The sequence below is a fragment of the Leuresthes tenuis genome, unplaced genomic scaffold, assembly GCF_036924035.1.
Source record: "Leuresthes tenuis unplaced genomic scaffold, fLeuTen1.0.hap1 SCAF_15, whole genome shotgun sequence".
In the NCBI taxonomy this organism is placed as follows: Eukaryota; Metazoa; Chordata; class Actinopteri; order Atheriniformes; family Atherinopsidae; genus Leuresthes; species Leuresthes tenuis.
Window position 1 is genome coordinate 17,499,795 of NW_027325369.1, and position 17,892 is coordinate 17,517,686.

General features: G+C 39.0%; 2 gene segments (V, D, J or C); one reads left to right on the plus strand and one right to left on the minus strand.

The window, feature by feature from the left end:
• Positions 1-10,486: 10,486 nt before the first annotated feature.
• On the minus strand, positions 10,487-12,545 carry LOC140269807 (immunoglobulin lambda constant 1-like). The segment is given in 3 exon segments: positions 10,487-10,980; positions 11,810-11,943; positions 12,505-12,545. Coding segments are annotated over 3 exon segments (498 nt in total).
• On the plus strand, positions 12,544-13,022 carry LOC140269808 (Ig kappa chain V-III region PC 4050-like). The segment is given in 2 exon segments: positions 12,544-12,595; positions 12,688-13,022. Coding segments are annotated over 2 exon segments (387 nt in total).
• Positions 13,023-17,892: the final 4,870 nt, after the last annotated feature.

Below are 17,892 nucleotides of genomic sequence, written 5' to 3' on the forward strand. Positions count from 1 at the left end.
TGTTTATGATGCTGGTGATGAGTGTATGTTCTGGTATCAGCAGAAACCTGGACAGCCTCCAAAGCTCCTCATAACATTTGTGAATAACCTTGAGTCAGGAACACCAGCTCGGTTTAGTGGCAGTGGAAGCAGCTCTGACTTCACTTTGACCATCAGTGGAGTTCAGGCTGAAGATGCAGCAGTTTACTACTGTCAGAGTTACCATGAAATAAATTATGCTGATGTGTTCACACAGTGATTTGTAGTCGTACAAAAACCTCCTTCAGTCAGACTGCAGACACACTGATCTGTTACAGCAGGAACTGACTGCAGCTGCTGGAGAAGGAGAGACTCTGACACAGACCACTGAACACAGAGCTCACAGTAACCTCACCAAGCACTACATATGTTGCCATATATATTTCATCAATCTTTAATCAAAACCCAAATCAATATACACATTAGATTAATATTTTCTTGAATTTTCTTCTCACATATGAACAACAAATATGAGCCAAATACTGTAAGTCAGTTATCTCAGTAATAACTTAAATAAACATTTAACATTTTCCACCAGTATTTTTGTATCATTAACAACAAAAACACAAACTGAAAATCAGTGATGGATTATTTTCATCCAAGAGAAGAAAATCTGTAAAAAAGATTGTCTCCAGCATTTCATCAAATGAAAGAAGAGATTCAAATAACGATGTTTTTTACTTTACTAACAGTCATCACCTGTCATGAGATTATAAAGTATGAAATCAGCTGTTTGGTCACATCAGACACTGAGCAGGCTGTAAACTGGACTTAGATGAGTTCATATTTCTTTATGCAGCCAACATTATGCTTTTTATTCTGATATCTTAAGAAACACTTGAATAAGGATGTAAACACAGTGAGTTACAAGAAGATCATTCAGATTTAATCTAAATTATTATCAGCTGATGTCACATTTTGTGAGCAGGATACTGCATGAACCTGTTAATGAGGAAAAAGACATATAAGAAGATAAAAGTGAGACTTTAACAAGAAATAAAATATAGAAATGAAAAACTGTAAGAAGTGCTGGATGAATGTGTGTTAATGGGAAAATGTGATGCTTTGTGTGGTCAACCAGCCGAGAAAAACACTGTATAAGTACAGTCCATTTAACATAACTACATTTTGAAACTGTCACTGATGTGATATTACACAACTATTAAATGTTCATACACACTCATGAGGAGGCAGGAGGAGGTGAACAGCAGAGTTCCACCACAGACTGTCACTCAAGAGAACCAAGTTCAAGTCCCATCTGATCTGATATTGTCCAACAACTTTAGAAGTTTGAACTTCACCGTCAGTCGTGTTTGGTTAGGGTCAGACATAAAACATTCCTGGTTAAGTTTAGATATTACTGCAATATAAATATGGTTATGATCAAAGATAAAAACACACGGTTAGGGTGAAACATGAAGAAATACATCTTTACAGGTTTGCATCATGTCGCCTTGATTCTTCCATTCAAAACAAAAGAAGATGTAATAAATGAAAGCATCTCATAGTTTCTGCATTATGTTTCTGAAATGTGGACAAAACTGATGGTTTTCTTATCAGACTGGCCTGCCTCCCACCTCAGTTCACCAGTTTTTTTTCTGTTTCTCTAAAACAGGTGTGATTTTGCATCCTTTAAACTATTTTGCATGATTTGAATGCATCACTGCTCCTCAGAGTTTAAGTTCCTCTGTCACAGAGAGTCTGAACTGTTCCTGGGCTCTCAAACTGAAACCTCCATCAGGATGATGTTTCCAATAACTCTGATTGTGATGTTGGGTTTTCTGAGTCAGGGTGAGAAGGTTTTAACATTTTCTACCAGTCTTAAATTATTAGTTGTTCTGGTTTCCTGTTAGACCGTGACGTGCTTTGACATCTTCCTCAGATTATAGTTTTAGGCATCTTTAATTTATTACCACAGTCTGCTGATTTTCAGAATCTTTTTTCTTTTTCATTTCAGAGTCGTTTGCCAACAACTTTCTGACTCAGGCTGATAAATCCAAGTCTGCCAGTGTTGGAGGGACTGTGAGCATCAGCGCCACAGGGAGTTCAGATATTGGTGCTGATCTCAGTTGGTACCTTCAGAAACCTGGACAGCCTCCCAAACTTCTGATATACAAAGCATCAACTCTGTTCTCAGGAACTCCATCTAGATTCAGAGGCAGTAGATCTGGTTCTCACTACACTTTAACCATCAATGGATTTCAGGCTGAAGATGCTGGAGATTATTACTGTCTGGGCTATCATAGCGATGACTCGTTCACACAGTGATTTAGAGCCGTACAAAAACCTCCTTCAGTTTGTCTGAAGGCTGCAGCTGCAGAGTGTTGGTGAAGAGACTGTGATGAGGAAAACTGGTCCAGTGAACACAAGAGTCATCAAACACAAACACAATCAGTTCGAATAAACAGACATAAAGCTTTAACTTAAGTAGATAAATCCTGTAATATCAGAACAGAGGTGTTGTTGGAAAGTATTCAAAAGTATATCCTGCACATGAAAACCCTTCTCTGCAGTAGTCAGATATAAAAAAAAAACATACAAATATGAAAAGATAAATATGTTACAAACTATATTTTATACTAAATTTTTACCTGTGCGGTAAATGGACAAAGAGACCTCAGTGGATGTTTAAAATATGTGTGAATGGATCATGTCTTTATCAAACACATTTCAAATAGAATACAAAGATGCTTAATTAACAAAAGTTATTTAACTTGAGTTGATTTGAACTTGAGAGGATTTTTATAAAGTGAAGCAGAAAGCAGCAGAAAAATAAAAAAATTCACCAGTTTGCAGAGATATGAGAACAGAGGAGATCTGCAGCTTCATCTCCATCAAAAAAGCAATGGAGCAGAAATGAACAATAACTTCCCCGGAACCACATCACCAGTTTCTGTAAACTGCCAGTAACCTCAGTCACAAAATACAGACTGTGATTAATACATTGGTTAGTTTATATGAAATTACTCTGCAGTCTGTTTTCCTTTTGTGTTCACATTAACTCCCAGTATGAGACACAACATTTACCTGAATGCGCAGTGGAATCATTAGTTTTCCAGATGAAATTTGGTTGTGGAGGTTGTGGCAAATGGGGGACTAAGCTGTGCTGAAGCACTTTTGGTTCAGCTTGGATCGCCTCCAGCTGGTGTTTTGCCATCTGGAGTTGGAATCCAGCAGCTGCTTCTGTCACTGTTCAGATTAAGACACACATTTGGATCAATTTTATTTCTAGTAAAAGTCTTGTGTTACTCAGAGTTATTTATGAAGCATTTGTCAGGATAATAAATTTGCCTGTGATTGGAAGATTAATGTCACACATACGTAAATTTAAGCATTGTGTCAGTGTTTAAATGAAGACAGTTTTGATCAGTTTGTCTGTAGAAGGACTGACCTGCTCCACTGTCGGTCACCATCACCACAGGAAAGCGGGACACTCTCCTTGTGGGTTGTGGAGCTGAAGGTGGAGGGGGAAGAGTTGGATTGATGTATATGGGAGGAGTTGACATCTCACCAGGGCTATTGATTAGATGGCTCTCAGCTCACTGGGACTGTGAATGTTCACAGAGCTGAGGATGTCCTCAGAGCAGAGGGATACTAATGGACTGTAGTCTCTGCTGGGATGAAGCTCCTCCATTTCCTCATCATCAGAATCAGGACTGCTCTGCTGTCTCTGGATCCACTATGTTTGTTCATTTCTCACATTTGAAGGAGGTACAACTGAGACAGCTCTGATCCTCCATCCTTGGAGAAATGATGCAGGCCTGCGTCTCAGTGCAGCTGATGAGGTGCTGAGGTGAAGGGAGGAGTTCCTGCTGGGTGTAGAGTCCCAGTCTCTGCAGCACAGCATGGGTGCATGCTTTTTCTAAAGCCAAAAGCCTCTCAGTCTGAAGAATTAGAGAAGTTTCACATATGAGTCAGCAACATGTGTGTTCTTTCAGAACCAAACTGGTGTGTGTCTGCCAGCTGCAGGTTCCGCAGGTTCCACATGAAGGTGTTCTGTGTGATGTCACAGTGAGACCTGAGTGAATATATTAGAACTCTACCACTGTGGGGTATTCTGGAGGTCCTGTAGAGACATTTTATGTAAGGAGGTAAATTTCAAATCAAAACAATACTGTTTTTGGCAGGTCGCTGCTGTAGTCTGAGCATGAGTGGCGTTGTCACAGTTTATAAAATATGACGTTGATACCAGAGCTACCAAAATCTTTCAGTAGAGGATCTTGAATGCCTGAAGAGGAAATTTCAGGGGATATGCAAACCTCAGACTAATGTGACCATGGAAAGATATAAGTTCAACACACGTAATCAGAAAGCTTGTGAGGCAATTGAATCATATGTCAGTCATTTAAGGATTAAAGCAAAAAGTTGTAACTTTGGAGAGCTCCTCGAGGAACTTATCAGAGATCGACTTGTCTGTGGTATTAACAATGATCATCTGAGAAAAATGTTACTGAGAGACAGTGATTTAACATTAGTTAAGGCTATATCTATCTGTCAGATTCACGAGGTGACTGAAATGCATAACAAAACACTAGCCTCACCATAGCAATCGGCTACAAATGTGGATGCAGTCCAGCCAAGGTTTATGATGAAACCTATGCAAGAAATGAAAATAAAAAGCCAGTCTTACACAAACACACAGAATATTGTTTACTGTTACAACTGTGGAGGTGGCCATGCAACCAAGAAAGACAAATGCCCAGCTTGTAATGCCTGTAAACAGTGTCATGCCTGTAAAAAATGGAACCACTTCAAAAAATGTTGCCAAATGTCCAACAACCAACAGCAACAAATATACAGCAGGCAAAGATCAAGAAGGGCCATTCATCAGCTAGAATCTGACCAGGCTGATAGTGCAGATGACACTTTTTATGTTGATGGTGTCACAGTAATGACTGTTAAATCAACTGATGCACAAATGGATAAAAATGGCGAGGCTTTTGTCTCTGTGCAAGTTAATGACACTACAGTTGAAATGAAGGTAGACACAGGTGCTAAGTGTAATGTTTTGCCACCTGAACCTTCAGCACCTGAAGCTCACAAAGCAAGTAAATGCATTTAATCTACAAACCTTGTTGCGTATGGTGGAAGCAAAATTAAAACTTTGGGTATGGTAAAGTTGCAGTGCCACTTGAAAGGACAGCCATACACATTGCCATTCTACATTGTTAAAGAAGATGTTCTGCCACTGTTAGGGCTGCATGCATGCAGACTGATGGGACTTGTCTAATTCAGCAAAGATGTACACCAACAAAGCCCTGCCGATGATGATTTGTCTCATCAGATTCAGACAGAGTACAGTGATCTCTTCACAGATGAACTTGGAAAGCAACCTGTAACCTATTCCATGACACTTGATCCATGTGAGATCTGTTATTCGTCCTGCACATCGTATTCCTGTAGCTATGAAGGACAGAGTTAAGGTTGAGTTGGACAGGATGCTGGAACTTGGTGTCATCACTCCTGTCTCAGAACCAAACGACTGGGTGTCATCTATGGTTGCCACCAACAAAAAAGACAAACAGGAAAATGCATCAATCCCAGGGATCTGAACACAGCCTTAAAGAGACCACATCGCCCTATGCGTACCGTGGAAGAGGTGGCCACATGCATGTCAAATGCAACTGTGTTTTCTGTTCTAGATGCAAAAAACTCTTTCTGGCAGATTTCGCTCGACCACAAATCTTCAATGCTGACCACTTTTAGCACTGCTTATGGTCGTTTCAGATTTCTGAGAATGCCATTTGGACTTAACTCTGCAAGCGAAGTGTTCCAGCGCTCAATAGAACAGATCTTTGATGGTTATCCCTGTGCCATCATAGTCGACGACATAATCGTTGGAGGTAAAAATGTGGAAGAACATGTTACTAACATGAGAAAGTGCTGAACCGTGCCAGAGAGGTAAACCTGAGGCTTAATCCTCTCAAATGCAGATTCCGGCTGAACCAGGTCAGCTACGTAGGCCATGTTTTCACAAGTGAAGGCGTCAAAGCAGCCCCAACCAAAACTTAAACAATCAGTGAAATACCAGTACCAGATGTCACAGCCTTGCAAAAGTTTCTGGGGATGGTGAACTATGTGGGACAATTCATCCCAAACTTCAGTCAGCTGACAGCTCCACTACGACAACTGACACACAAAGACACTGAATGGACTTGGCATGAACAGCAGCAAAATGCTTTTGAAGCACTAAAGAAACACATGTTCTGCCCACCAGTCTCGTCCTACTATGATGTCAGCAAGCCTCTGACACTTACCTGTGATGCTTCTCAGTACGGACTTGGTGCAGCATGTTTGCAGGGAGACAGGCCTGTAGCCTATGCTTCACGCACACTAACAGACACAGAAACCAGGTATGCACAAACTGAAAAAGAACTGTTGGCGGTGGTTTTTGCATGTTCAAAATTCAATGATTACATATACGTAGAGCCAGTGACCATTGAAACAGACCACCAGCCTCTGGTCACCATACTGAAAAAGCCTATCCATGCAGCACCAGCAAGACTGCAGCAGATTATGTTAAGACTTCAAAAGTACAGCATCACTCTTGTGTACAAGTGCGGAACAGAAATGCACCTGACTAACACTCTGTCTCAAGCTCCTAGAAGGTCCACAGTTCAACAACCTGATGAGGAGCACAACTTTGCTGTGATGACAGTCAGCTACATATCCTCTTCTCGCCTTGAAGAGTTAAAGAGACACACAGTAGATGACATAACTCTCCAGACTCTCGGCACGATCATCAGACATGAATGGCCGAGGAAACAACGCAATCTTCCTCATGCCATTCATCCTTACTTTCCCTCCAGAGATGAGCTTACTATCAAAGCTGGAGTCATCATGAAAGGCCATAAGGCAGTCGTTCCTGTGTCACTACAGAAGGAGTACATCAGCATCATGCACAGAGGACATCCTGGTGCTTAAGCTACTAGACGGAGAGCGAGAGGCATAGTTTTTTGGCCTACTATGACAGACAACATAAACAAAGAGACTGAGTCATGTTCGGTGTGTAACAGCACAAAACCACACCAACAGAAAGAACCACTCCAGCTGCATCCGGTTCCAGACCTGCCTTGGTCTATTGTGGCAACAGACATCTTTGAATGGCACAGTCAGCAGTACTTAGTGCTAGTGGACTCATATTCAGGCTGATATGAGATTGACCAGCTTCGTGATGCAACCTCTGCTACAGTTATCACAAAAGTTAAGAGACATTTTTCAGTTCATGGCGCACCACGCACTCTCCTATCAGACAATGGTAGACATTTCACAAGCCAGCGCTTTAAAGATTTTGCCACACAATGGGACTTCACTCATGTTACCAGCAGCCCAGAATATCCCCAATCTAATTGGTTAGCTGATAGAGAGCTGTTCGCAGTGCCAAACTTCTCATGGAGAAATCCCACAGAGATGGAACTGATGTTTTTCTCAATCTCCTAAATCTCAGAAACGTGCCACGTGATGCTAAGCTCGGTTCTCCTGCACAAAGACTAATGTCCAGGCAGACACGTAGCACTCTTCCAGTCACCAGGAAGCTGCTTGATCCACATGTGTTTAAGCCACAGGAAGTCAAAGCACAGCTTACTAACAAGAGACTGTCGCAATAGTCATGCTATGACAGATTAAGCCGACCACTTCAACTTTTGATGGAAGGACAGACTGTCAGGCTACAAACCCCACAAGGCTACAACCAAACAAGCGTGTTGAAGGAGATTTGCAAGGAGCCCAGGTCCTACCTCTTTCACACGGAAGGAAAGCTGTACAGGAGGAATCGTCGACACATCTTGCCTGTATCTGAGCCTGCTCCAGCACAGCTTAACCTCAGTGACACTGACCACCTGAATAGTGGATTTGGATCAAAAGACAACGATACTGGACAAAGCTTTGAAACAATGGACACAGAACTGGATGAAACCAGGATGAAATACCTGTAGCTAAGCAGCCTTTGAACACAACTGAAAATCTGTGCAAGACACGCTCAGGTCGTGTTAGTAAACCAAATCCGAAGTACAGAGATTGAGTTCATTTGTCAGTAGCATGTTGCTCAGATTAATTCAGCATGTGTGATGAGCTAACAGTCAGATGTTTGAGTTTATGATTAAAATACATTTACTTTGTTATGGTCTCAATTTCAGATTGATTATTTGTGATTGACTTTTATGTTATTTGTCTCAGCAGGGTGTTTATGAGGTTCATAATGTCATGATTTTTCACCTTCATATGGCTGTCATTGGATTTTATCTGCGAAATGTTGGTAATAACATACCCCTGTTACATCTGCTGTTTAGAAAGTCAGTTTATTAAGTTTATGGGGCATGAGCTAAGGAAATGGGATGTAGATTTATCACTATGTTAAGACTGGTTCAGTATGTGTCTTCTTGCATCTTCGGTGCTATGGTTAATATACCCGAGTTATGGTCAAACCTAAAGCTTATCATTATTACAGTAAGCATCCAACAGGAGACCTGTTTTGCAGAGGTCTGCGGAGTTCCTGCTGGGTGGAGAGTCCCAGTCTCTGCAGCACAGCATGGGTGCATGCTTTTTCTGAAGCCAACAGCCTCTCAGTCTGAAGAATTAGTGAAGTTTCACATATGAGTCAGCAACATGTGTGTTCTTTCTCAAGCAAACCGGTGTGTGTCTGCCAGCTGCAGGTTCTGCAGGTTCCACATGAAGGTGTTCTGTGTGATGTCACAGTGAGACCTGAGTGAATAAATTAGAACTCTGGCACTCTGGGGCATTCTGGAGGTCCTTGAGAAAAAATGTTTGTAAGGAGGTAAATTTCAAATCAAAACAATACTGGTTTTTGCAGGTTGCTGCTCTTTAAAGCTAAACAACTGGTTTATTTAAGAAATGGGCTCAGATTAACAAATCTGATCCACTCTTTGTCCACTTTTTTCTGAACCCATCAGTTTAACCCCTGACTCTTCAATGCACCCTTCCCAACCCGATCAGTCTGCTCTGATCTGTCAGCTGATTGGTTGAAAACAGTGAGTGGTGTCGTCATACAATCAACCGTGGTATTTAAGAGAAAGTGATGTCTGATGTTCAGCAGCTTACCAGTTATGGTTATAATAAAACAGAGAATAGGTCAAATTTGACTGTCAAGGTTTATCTGTTCTGGTTATTGAAGCACTAAGTGTGCAGCAGTGGCTCATTCCTGAAGTGTATCAAACTAACTGCGAGGCATTTTCTATAAAACTGTGTTTAATAGTGATGCAAACAGGTGAAGGAAGAACAATCTGAACTATAAATGAGGTGTTTAGTAACAGTTTAGTAGCAGTGTCTTCTCTGTGAGAACATGACTCTCTCTTGGATTTTTGGGCTTTTTAAAATTGTCGACCATTTACCTGCAGAAAAAAGCTCTTTAACAAACAGAAGCAAAGGCAGGAAAATATGACATGATTCAAAATCTTTCAGTTTTCTTTCTTCTCTCTGACAGAATTAATCTTTCTTTGTATGTTTGCAGATATTCATTCAGACTCTTTCTTTCATGAATGCATTTGGGTTGTTGTGTTGTATTGTAATCAATAACTTTAGTTAAGAGTTCAAACCAGTGACTTTAATCTGGTTTAAAGCTTCATTAAGTTGTCTGTCTACCTGACCTACAAACATTTGGTCAGTATCACAAACATGGAACCAAATATGGATCACACAATGGACCCAAATATGAACTCAAACCACAAAGAAATCTTAAATCAGGAAAATATCAGATTACTTTGGGTGGTTATATAGTTTATCAGAAACCAGATAACCTTTGAGCTTTAATCAAATGTTCACAAGCATAAAAAAACACTTTATTCCTCAAGAAACTTGAGTCAACACCAGAATGAGTCCCGAGACATGAAGATCTTTCTTTCTATCTCACTTCTGTTGTTTTTTGTTCCCATAAAACAGGTGTGTGCTTAACTTCTCAGAAGTATTTTGCATGATTTTTATGCATCGCTGCACCAAAGAGTTGAAGTTCTTCTGTTGCAGAGATTCTGAGCTGTTTTCATTCCCGCGCACAGAAAACTGAACCACGATGATGTTTCTGATAACTCTGTTTGTCATGATGGCTTTTCTGAGTCAGGGTGAGAAGTTTGGTCAGTAACAGGGTTGTTGTTAGAATAAGTTTAAGAAAGTATAAGAAAACGATCCTGAACAATATTTCCATGTTTTCTTTTATTTTTACATTCATTAGTATAAAACGTTTGCTGTTGGAGGAGTATTAATGAAGGCAATCATATGATTTACAAAACATAAATCTATTGATAAAGATGATGAACGTGATGTATTCAGAATGTAAACATATTTATGTCTATATGGTAAACTGACACATGTGATTAATCTGTGCGTCACTGTATGCTGGAAGAAAGTGTGATGAAAGATTTAAGTTTGTTTCACTGTGCATGAATCAAAAATTTCCAATTTAATTTGAAAAGTACTTAATCAATATAAACCACACTTTGATTAGTTGATTTTGGTGTATTTTATTATGATATAAAGCAGAACATGAGTACGATCAGTTACATAAAGCTTCAAAAAACATGAAAAGAAGCATTAATCTGCAGAGGTACGAGATCAGAGGAGATCTGTAGCTTCATCCAGATCTCCATCAAAGCAGCAGCATCATTTCCGGACAGGAAGTGCTGCTGAAGCTCTACTCTGAGCAGCGGTCAGGCTCCAGGGTTTGAGTGACGGGGCTCTGTCCACTCAGACTGGCCTCACAGCTCACTGAGCCCGCCTTCCTCCACTGGTCTGCAGAGAGGCTCAGGGTGCTGCTCCAGCTGTAATGGCCGTCCCCTCCTGGGATTTCCAGGCTGTTTGACACCCCTGAGGACACGCTGCTGCCCCCCACCTTCCAGCCCAGCGTCCAGGTTGAGGGGAAGCCCCCGTTGGACAGACACACCAGAGTGACACCGCTCTGCTGCCCCTCCTCTTTGGAGGTGGGGAGGACGGTCAGGGTGGGTCGCTTTATACCCACTGCAGGAGAGAAGGCAGAAAAGACAGAAGAAGATTAAAGATACTTTATTTTTCATGAACAGTGATTACTGATGACATCTTCATCAGTGTCTCATAATGTGTGACAGTCAATAACTCGTCCCTGTGATGATTTTCTGAAGTTTAAACTGACAGAGCTGAAACACTCATGTGAACACAGTTCAGACTTTGTCATCTGTCTCTTTCACTTCCTTTAAACTGAAATGAATGAACCGTGAACACAAAGCTGATCTGCACTCAATGATAACATCTATTTATGTTTAACAGAAATTAGTTTCAAACATGAAGATAAATGATAGTGAACAGAATGGGAAAAGGAAAATATAACTAAACCATGGTCATTAGAGATATTTACACATTCATAAGATACGTTTCATAATTTCATGTTATGATGTGACAGTTTGCCATGTAGAAATAAAACATTGTTATGAAAGTAAACTGTCAGTAAATTATTGATTATTAATGAATTAATTATTTAAATAATTATTTCAAATTGACAGACGCTAAAAAAACTGATTAAATGAAAATGTTATTATTAGAAAGCAAAGTTTACAATTTCAATCATTTACTGTTACTCAAAAACATTTTAACTAGATACAAAATGAAATGTTTTCTTCAGTCTATAAATGAAAGCTTCTACATCCCTGAAAGGATGTTGATCTCTGCAAAGCTTCTTCTCAGATGCTGAGATCAGCTTTGTTTATTAACTCACAAAACTTAAAAGCAACAAACTCAACAACATTTCAGACAATATTTAAAATAATTTTGTACAAACTACATTTTGAACAAAGAAATCATTTCTGGTACTTACAGTCAACGATGAGTTTGGTTCCTCCACCAAAAGTCCACCACAGTGATACAAACTCATTAAGTGGCTGTACAAAAACCTCCTGCTCTCTGAACAAACATCTATCCTCTGAAAAATCACCTTTTTCCACATTAAAACTTCACAATTTATATATTATTCAAGAGAGAATGTTTTTCTACTCAGGAGGCTTAAAATTGCTTCATGATTTAATATGATTTTTATCATGTTATTTTAACACGTTAGCAGTGAGAAATAAAAGTCATTTTTTCTCTTGTGATACATTTATGTTTGAACTAAATTTGAACTGATATTCTACCAAAATTATTGAGAAAAGCTGCAAAACAATATTTTCCACACATATTATAATTTATGTGTAAAAAAAATTGCTTTTGGCAGTTTTATATTTCAATAATATGAATGAATCGAAAGACAAGAAAAGAAGATTTTATAAATACCAGCGAAAGAGACGTGATTTTAATCCAAATCCTGAAAATATTTGTTATATTCTGATATATCCTCATCCAGGCCATATAAAGGAGAAATGCTTTTAATCCAAACAGTGTTTCTTCTCATTTCAGTTGTCTTCAGTGTATTGAGAACAGAGAAATGATTTCCATAGAGAGGAGGCTTTGCATCATCAGCTGATCCTCCAGTGAACTGAGAAGGTTTATAGTCCTGTGAGTTCAACACTGCAGGACTCAGATCTGTCAGTCAACACAGCAGAAAGCACAACCACCATGACTCTCATCACCATCCTCATCTGGACGCTGGCCTGCTGCTGTTTTACAGGTTCATTCACTCAGCAACATTTCCATCATGATGTGCTGCCTTTTCTCTCATTTCTTTCTGCTGATAAATGAATGATTTGATTTTGTCTGCAGGATGCAGCGGTCAGGTGACTGTGACTCAGCCTCCAGTAGTGACATTTACTCCAGGATCCACTGTCACTCTGAAGTGTACGACCAGCCAGGCTGTTTATGTATATGATGATGGTGATGAGGGTATGTTCTGGTATCAGCAGAAACCTGGACAGCCTCCAAAGCTCCTCATAACATATGTGAATAACCTTGAGTCAGGAACACCAGCTCGGTTTAGTGGCAGTGGAAGCAGCTCTGACTTCACTTTGACCATCAGTGGAGTTCAGGCTGAAGATGCAGCGGTTTACTACTGTCAGAGTCTCCACATCATAGATGGTTCCTTGCCGTTCACACAGTGATTTGTAGTCGTACAAAAACCTCCTTCAGTCAGACTGCAGACACACTGAGCTGTTACAGCAGGAACTGACTGCAGCTGCTGGAGAAGAAGAGACTCTGACACAGACCACTGAACACAGAGCTCACAGTAACCTCACCAAACACTGCATTTGTTGGTGTATATATTTCAACAATTTTTTGACAAATTGTCCTAATATAAAAGTAAAGACAGTCTGATGTAGGTCTTTACAGATTATGGTAGCAGTGGAGGTTAAACAAGATTTACTGTTTAATTCAATCTTTAATGAAAACCCATATAATTATCAATATTAGACTTCGAACAAATCTTTAAAAATTAACATTTTCTTTAATTTTCTTCTCACACATGAACAACAAATATGAACCAAATACTCTAAGTCAGTTATCTCAGTATAATATACTAAATGAACATTTAACGTTTTCCACCAGTATTTTTGTATCATCAACAACAAAAACACAAACTGAAAATCAGTGATGGATTATTTCATCCAAGAGAAGAAAATCTGTAAAAAAGATTGTCTCCAGCATTTCATCAAATGAAAGAAAAGATTCAAATAACAATGTTTTTTACTTTACTAACAGTCATCATCTGTCATGAGGTTATAAAGTATGAAATCAGCTGTTTGGTCACATCAGACACTGAGCAGGCTGTAAACTGGACTTAGATGGATTCATATTTCTTTATGCAGCCAACATTATGCTTTTTATTCTGATATGTTGAGAAACACTTGAATAAGGATGTAAACACAGTGAGTTACAAGAAGATCATACAGATTTAATCTAAATTATTATCAGCTGATGTCACATTTTGTGAGCAGGATCATCCATGAACCTGTTAATGAGGAAAAAGACGTATAAGAAGATAAAAGTGAGACTTTAACAAGAAATAAAATATAGAAATGAAAAACTGTAAGAAGTGCTGGATGAATGTGTGTTAATGGGCAAATGTGAAGCTTTGTGTGGTCAACCAGCCGAGAAAAACACTGTATAAGTACAGTCCATTTAAAAATACCTACATTTTGAAACTGTCACTGATGTGATATTGCACAACTATTAAATGTTCATACACACTCATGATGAGGCAGGAGGAGGTGAACAGTAGAGTTCCACCACAGACTGTCACTCAAGAGAACCAAGTTCAAGTCCCATCTGATCTGATATTGTCCAACAACTTTAGAAGTCTGAACTTAACCGTCAGTCGAGTTTGGTTAGGGTCAGACATAAAACATTCCTGGTTAAGTTTAGACATTACTGCAAGATAAATATGGTTATGATTAGAAATAAAAACACACGGTTAGGGTGAAACATGAAGAAATACATCTTTACAGGTTTGCATCATGTCGCCTCGATTCTTCCATTCAAAACAAAAGAAGATGTAATAAATGAAAGCATCTCATAGTTTCTGCATTATGTTTCTGAAATGTGGACAAAACTGATGGTTTTCTTATCAGACTGGCCTGCCTCCCACCTCAGTTCACCAGTTTTTTTTCTGTTTCTCTAAAACAGGTGTGATTTTGCATCCTTTAAACTATTTTGCATGATTTGAATGCATCACTGCTCCTCAGAGTTTAAGTTCCTCTGTCACAGAGAGTCTGAACTGTTCCTGGGCTCTCAAACTGAAACCTCCATCAGGATGATGTTTCCAATAACTCTGATTGTGATGTTGGGTTTTCTGAGTCAGGGTGAGAAGGTTTTAACATTTTCTACCAGTCTTAAATTATTAGTTGTTCTGGTTTCGTGTTAGACCGTGACGTGCTTTGACATCTTCCTCAGATTATAGTTTTAGGCATCTTTAATTTATTACCACAGTCTGCTGATTTTCAGAATCTTTTTTCTTTTTCATTTCAGAGTCGTTTGCCAACAACTTTCTGACTCAGGCTGATAAATCCAAGTCTGCCAGTGTTGGAGGGACTGTGAGCATCAGCGCCACAGGGAGTTCAGATATTGGTGCTGATCTCAGTTGGTACCTTCAGAAACCTGGACAGCCTCCCAAACTTCTGATATACAGAGCATCAACTCTGTTCTCAGGAACTCCATCTAGATTCAGAGGCAGTAGATCTGGTTCTCACTACACTTTAACCATCAATGGATTTCAGGCTGAAGATGCTGGAGATTATTACTGTCTGGGCTATCATAGCGATGGCTCGTTCACACAGTGATTTAGAGCCGTACAAAAACCTCCTTCAGTTTGTCTGAAGGCTGCAGCTGCAGAGTGTTGGTGAAGAGACTGTGATGAGGAAAACTGGTCCAGTGAACACAAGAGTCATCAAACACAAACACAATCAGTTGGAATAAACAGACATAAAGCTTTAACTTAAGTAGATAAATCCTGTAATATCAGAACAGAGGTGTTGTTGGAAAGTATTCAAAAGTATATCCTGCACATGAAAACCCTTCTCTGCAGTAGTCAGATAATATAAAAACATTAATTATGAAAAGATAAATATGTTACAAACTATATTTTATACTAAATTTTTACCTGTGCTGTAAATGGACAAAGAGACCACAGTGGATGTTGAAAATGTGAGAGAATACATTTCAAATAGAATACAAAGATGTTTAATTAACAAAAGTGCATAACATGAGTTGATTTGAACTTAGAGGATTTTTATAAAGTGAAGCAGAAAGCAGCAGAAAAATAAAAAGATTCTCCAGTTTGCAGAGATTTGAGAACAGAGGAGATCTGCAGCTTAATCTCCATCAAAAAAGCATAATTTCTGGACAAGAAGTGTTGCAGAAGCTCTACTCTGAGCAGTAAGTCAGCGTCGAGGCTTAGAGAGGTAATGAATAACTCAGGATTTATACACATGGCATCGATCCTCAGCTGAACTGAACAAAGGAAAACAATGGAGCAGAAATGAACAATAACTCCCCAGGAACCACATCACCAGTTTCTGTAAATTGACAGTAACCTCAGTCACAAAATACAGACTGTGATTAATACATTGGTTAGTTTATATGAAATTACTCTGCAGTCTGTTTTCCTTTTGTGTTCACATTTACTCCCAGTATGATACACAACATTTACCTGAATGCGCAGTGGAATCATTAGTTTAATTGATTACATTTCTGCTTTAAATTGTTGCTATTTTTATCAGTCATCGTTATTAATCTTTAATCATATCTCACTGCATTTTTAACAAATTCAACTGCAGCTGCTCACTGATCTGCTCAGTGAGAGACACTCAGCAAGCAAAAATTAGTTTAATCATACACCAAATGCTAGTAGTACTTCACCATATACTTGATGTATTACTTGACGTCACCATCTTAGAGGCTTGCATTTGAATGGGAATTATAGTCATTCATCATGTCGTAGAGTACTAAAGAATGGTGTCACAGTACAATGAGCTTCTTTGGAAAAGATTTGTAAGCATAATGCCTCTCCACGTTTTTTTAGCAAAAGCATTTTGAAATGCCATGGTATTGAATGTTAATGGTAAAAGCAAAGAAAATAATCTGAAATAGTTGACTTGAATAAAGGACAGATAAGAGTGGTGCAGAAAGGTAGTTTTTAGTTGTTTCATTTAAATTCACAAGAGGGCAGTGTTGATCAAATGCATGACTGAAATCTGGCTGAGGGTGCAATTATATCCCTCGTGCAGACTAAGGTGAACATTTGCCTGTGTTACAGACATATAAAAAATCTAAAAGAGTCCCACTATGTAACCATTAGGGCCACATGGAGGAAAGACTCATAAGAGGAGGTTGTTTATTTCTCTTTTCATTCTCAACTTTCCATAATAAAGTCAGCTTGGAAAGAATGAAGTCGAAACACTATTTCAAGATAAACACAAAACAAGGAGAATCAAGTTTGCAGTTTAATTTAAATTAAAGCCGAAATGTCTTGTAAAGTGGAATCACTGAGGTCAATGAGGTCCCACATGTCTGCAAAATGCCTTGTTAATAATGTATGTCAGAATATAGGTTTAAGTTACAAGGGAATTCTCTTTCTATTTTAGTACATGAACACAGTGGTCATAAGCATGTGTCTTTATATCATATGCCCAAAACTGCATCCGTTAAAGAAGCAGAAACTTGGCAGACGTGTCCAACTGCCTGCAAGCTGAAGAAGCTGCTAATGGACAGATGCACAACTTAGCGTTTCAGCTGTGTGTTGCGTACATACGACTATAAACAAGGCCGTAACAACCATTTAGGTATATATATATATATATATATATATATATATATATATATTTTTTTTTTTTTTGCTTATATTGTGGTCATCTTATATTTGAAGAGCCAAGAGTAGCGCAACTGTTTCATAAAACAGTAGCTCAGTTTGGGCATAAGTGCTGCATGTCATCAACAACAGGCACTGTCTATCTGTGATAACTAACACACACAAGTCTGACTTTGAGGTTACTGCCACCGTTAGTGAGTCAGTCAGTCACACCAGTCACTGGAAGAGGAGCACATCAAGCTAAAAATTTAGATGGAGAGCAGTTTAAGAAGCAGATGACTGTGAAGGAAAAAAATGCATTTTAATGTGAAGATATTTTTATTGCAGCCCAGCGTACTACTCCGATAGCAAGGAAACATCGAATCAAAGTTTAATCTTGGTTAACTCCCTCAGTACCGGTCGTCAATCAATTTCCACCGGTTGAGTCAACAATCGTTTTGCGATTGAAATGTCAGCGACGTCCTCGAAATAAAATTAAACGTTTAATTCAGTGTTGATGTTGGATGCTGAACCTGTTGTATATTTATAGCACATATATAGCACAACACAGCAACACTGCACAGAGCAGATCGTGCGGGACAGGAAGTCGTGCGCAGAAACAAAATAAAACATCCGGTTAATTTTCAAAATAATGATAATAATTAATCATTTTCTGTGGTAACTTGCCC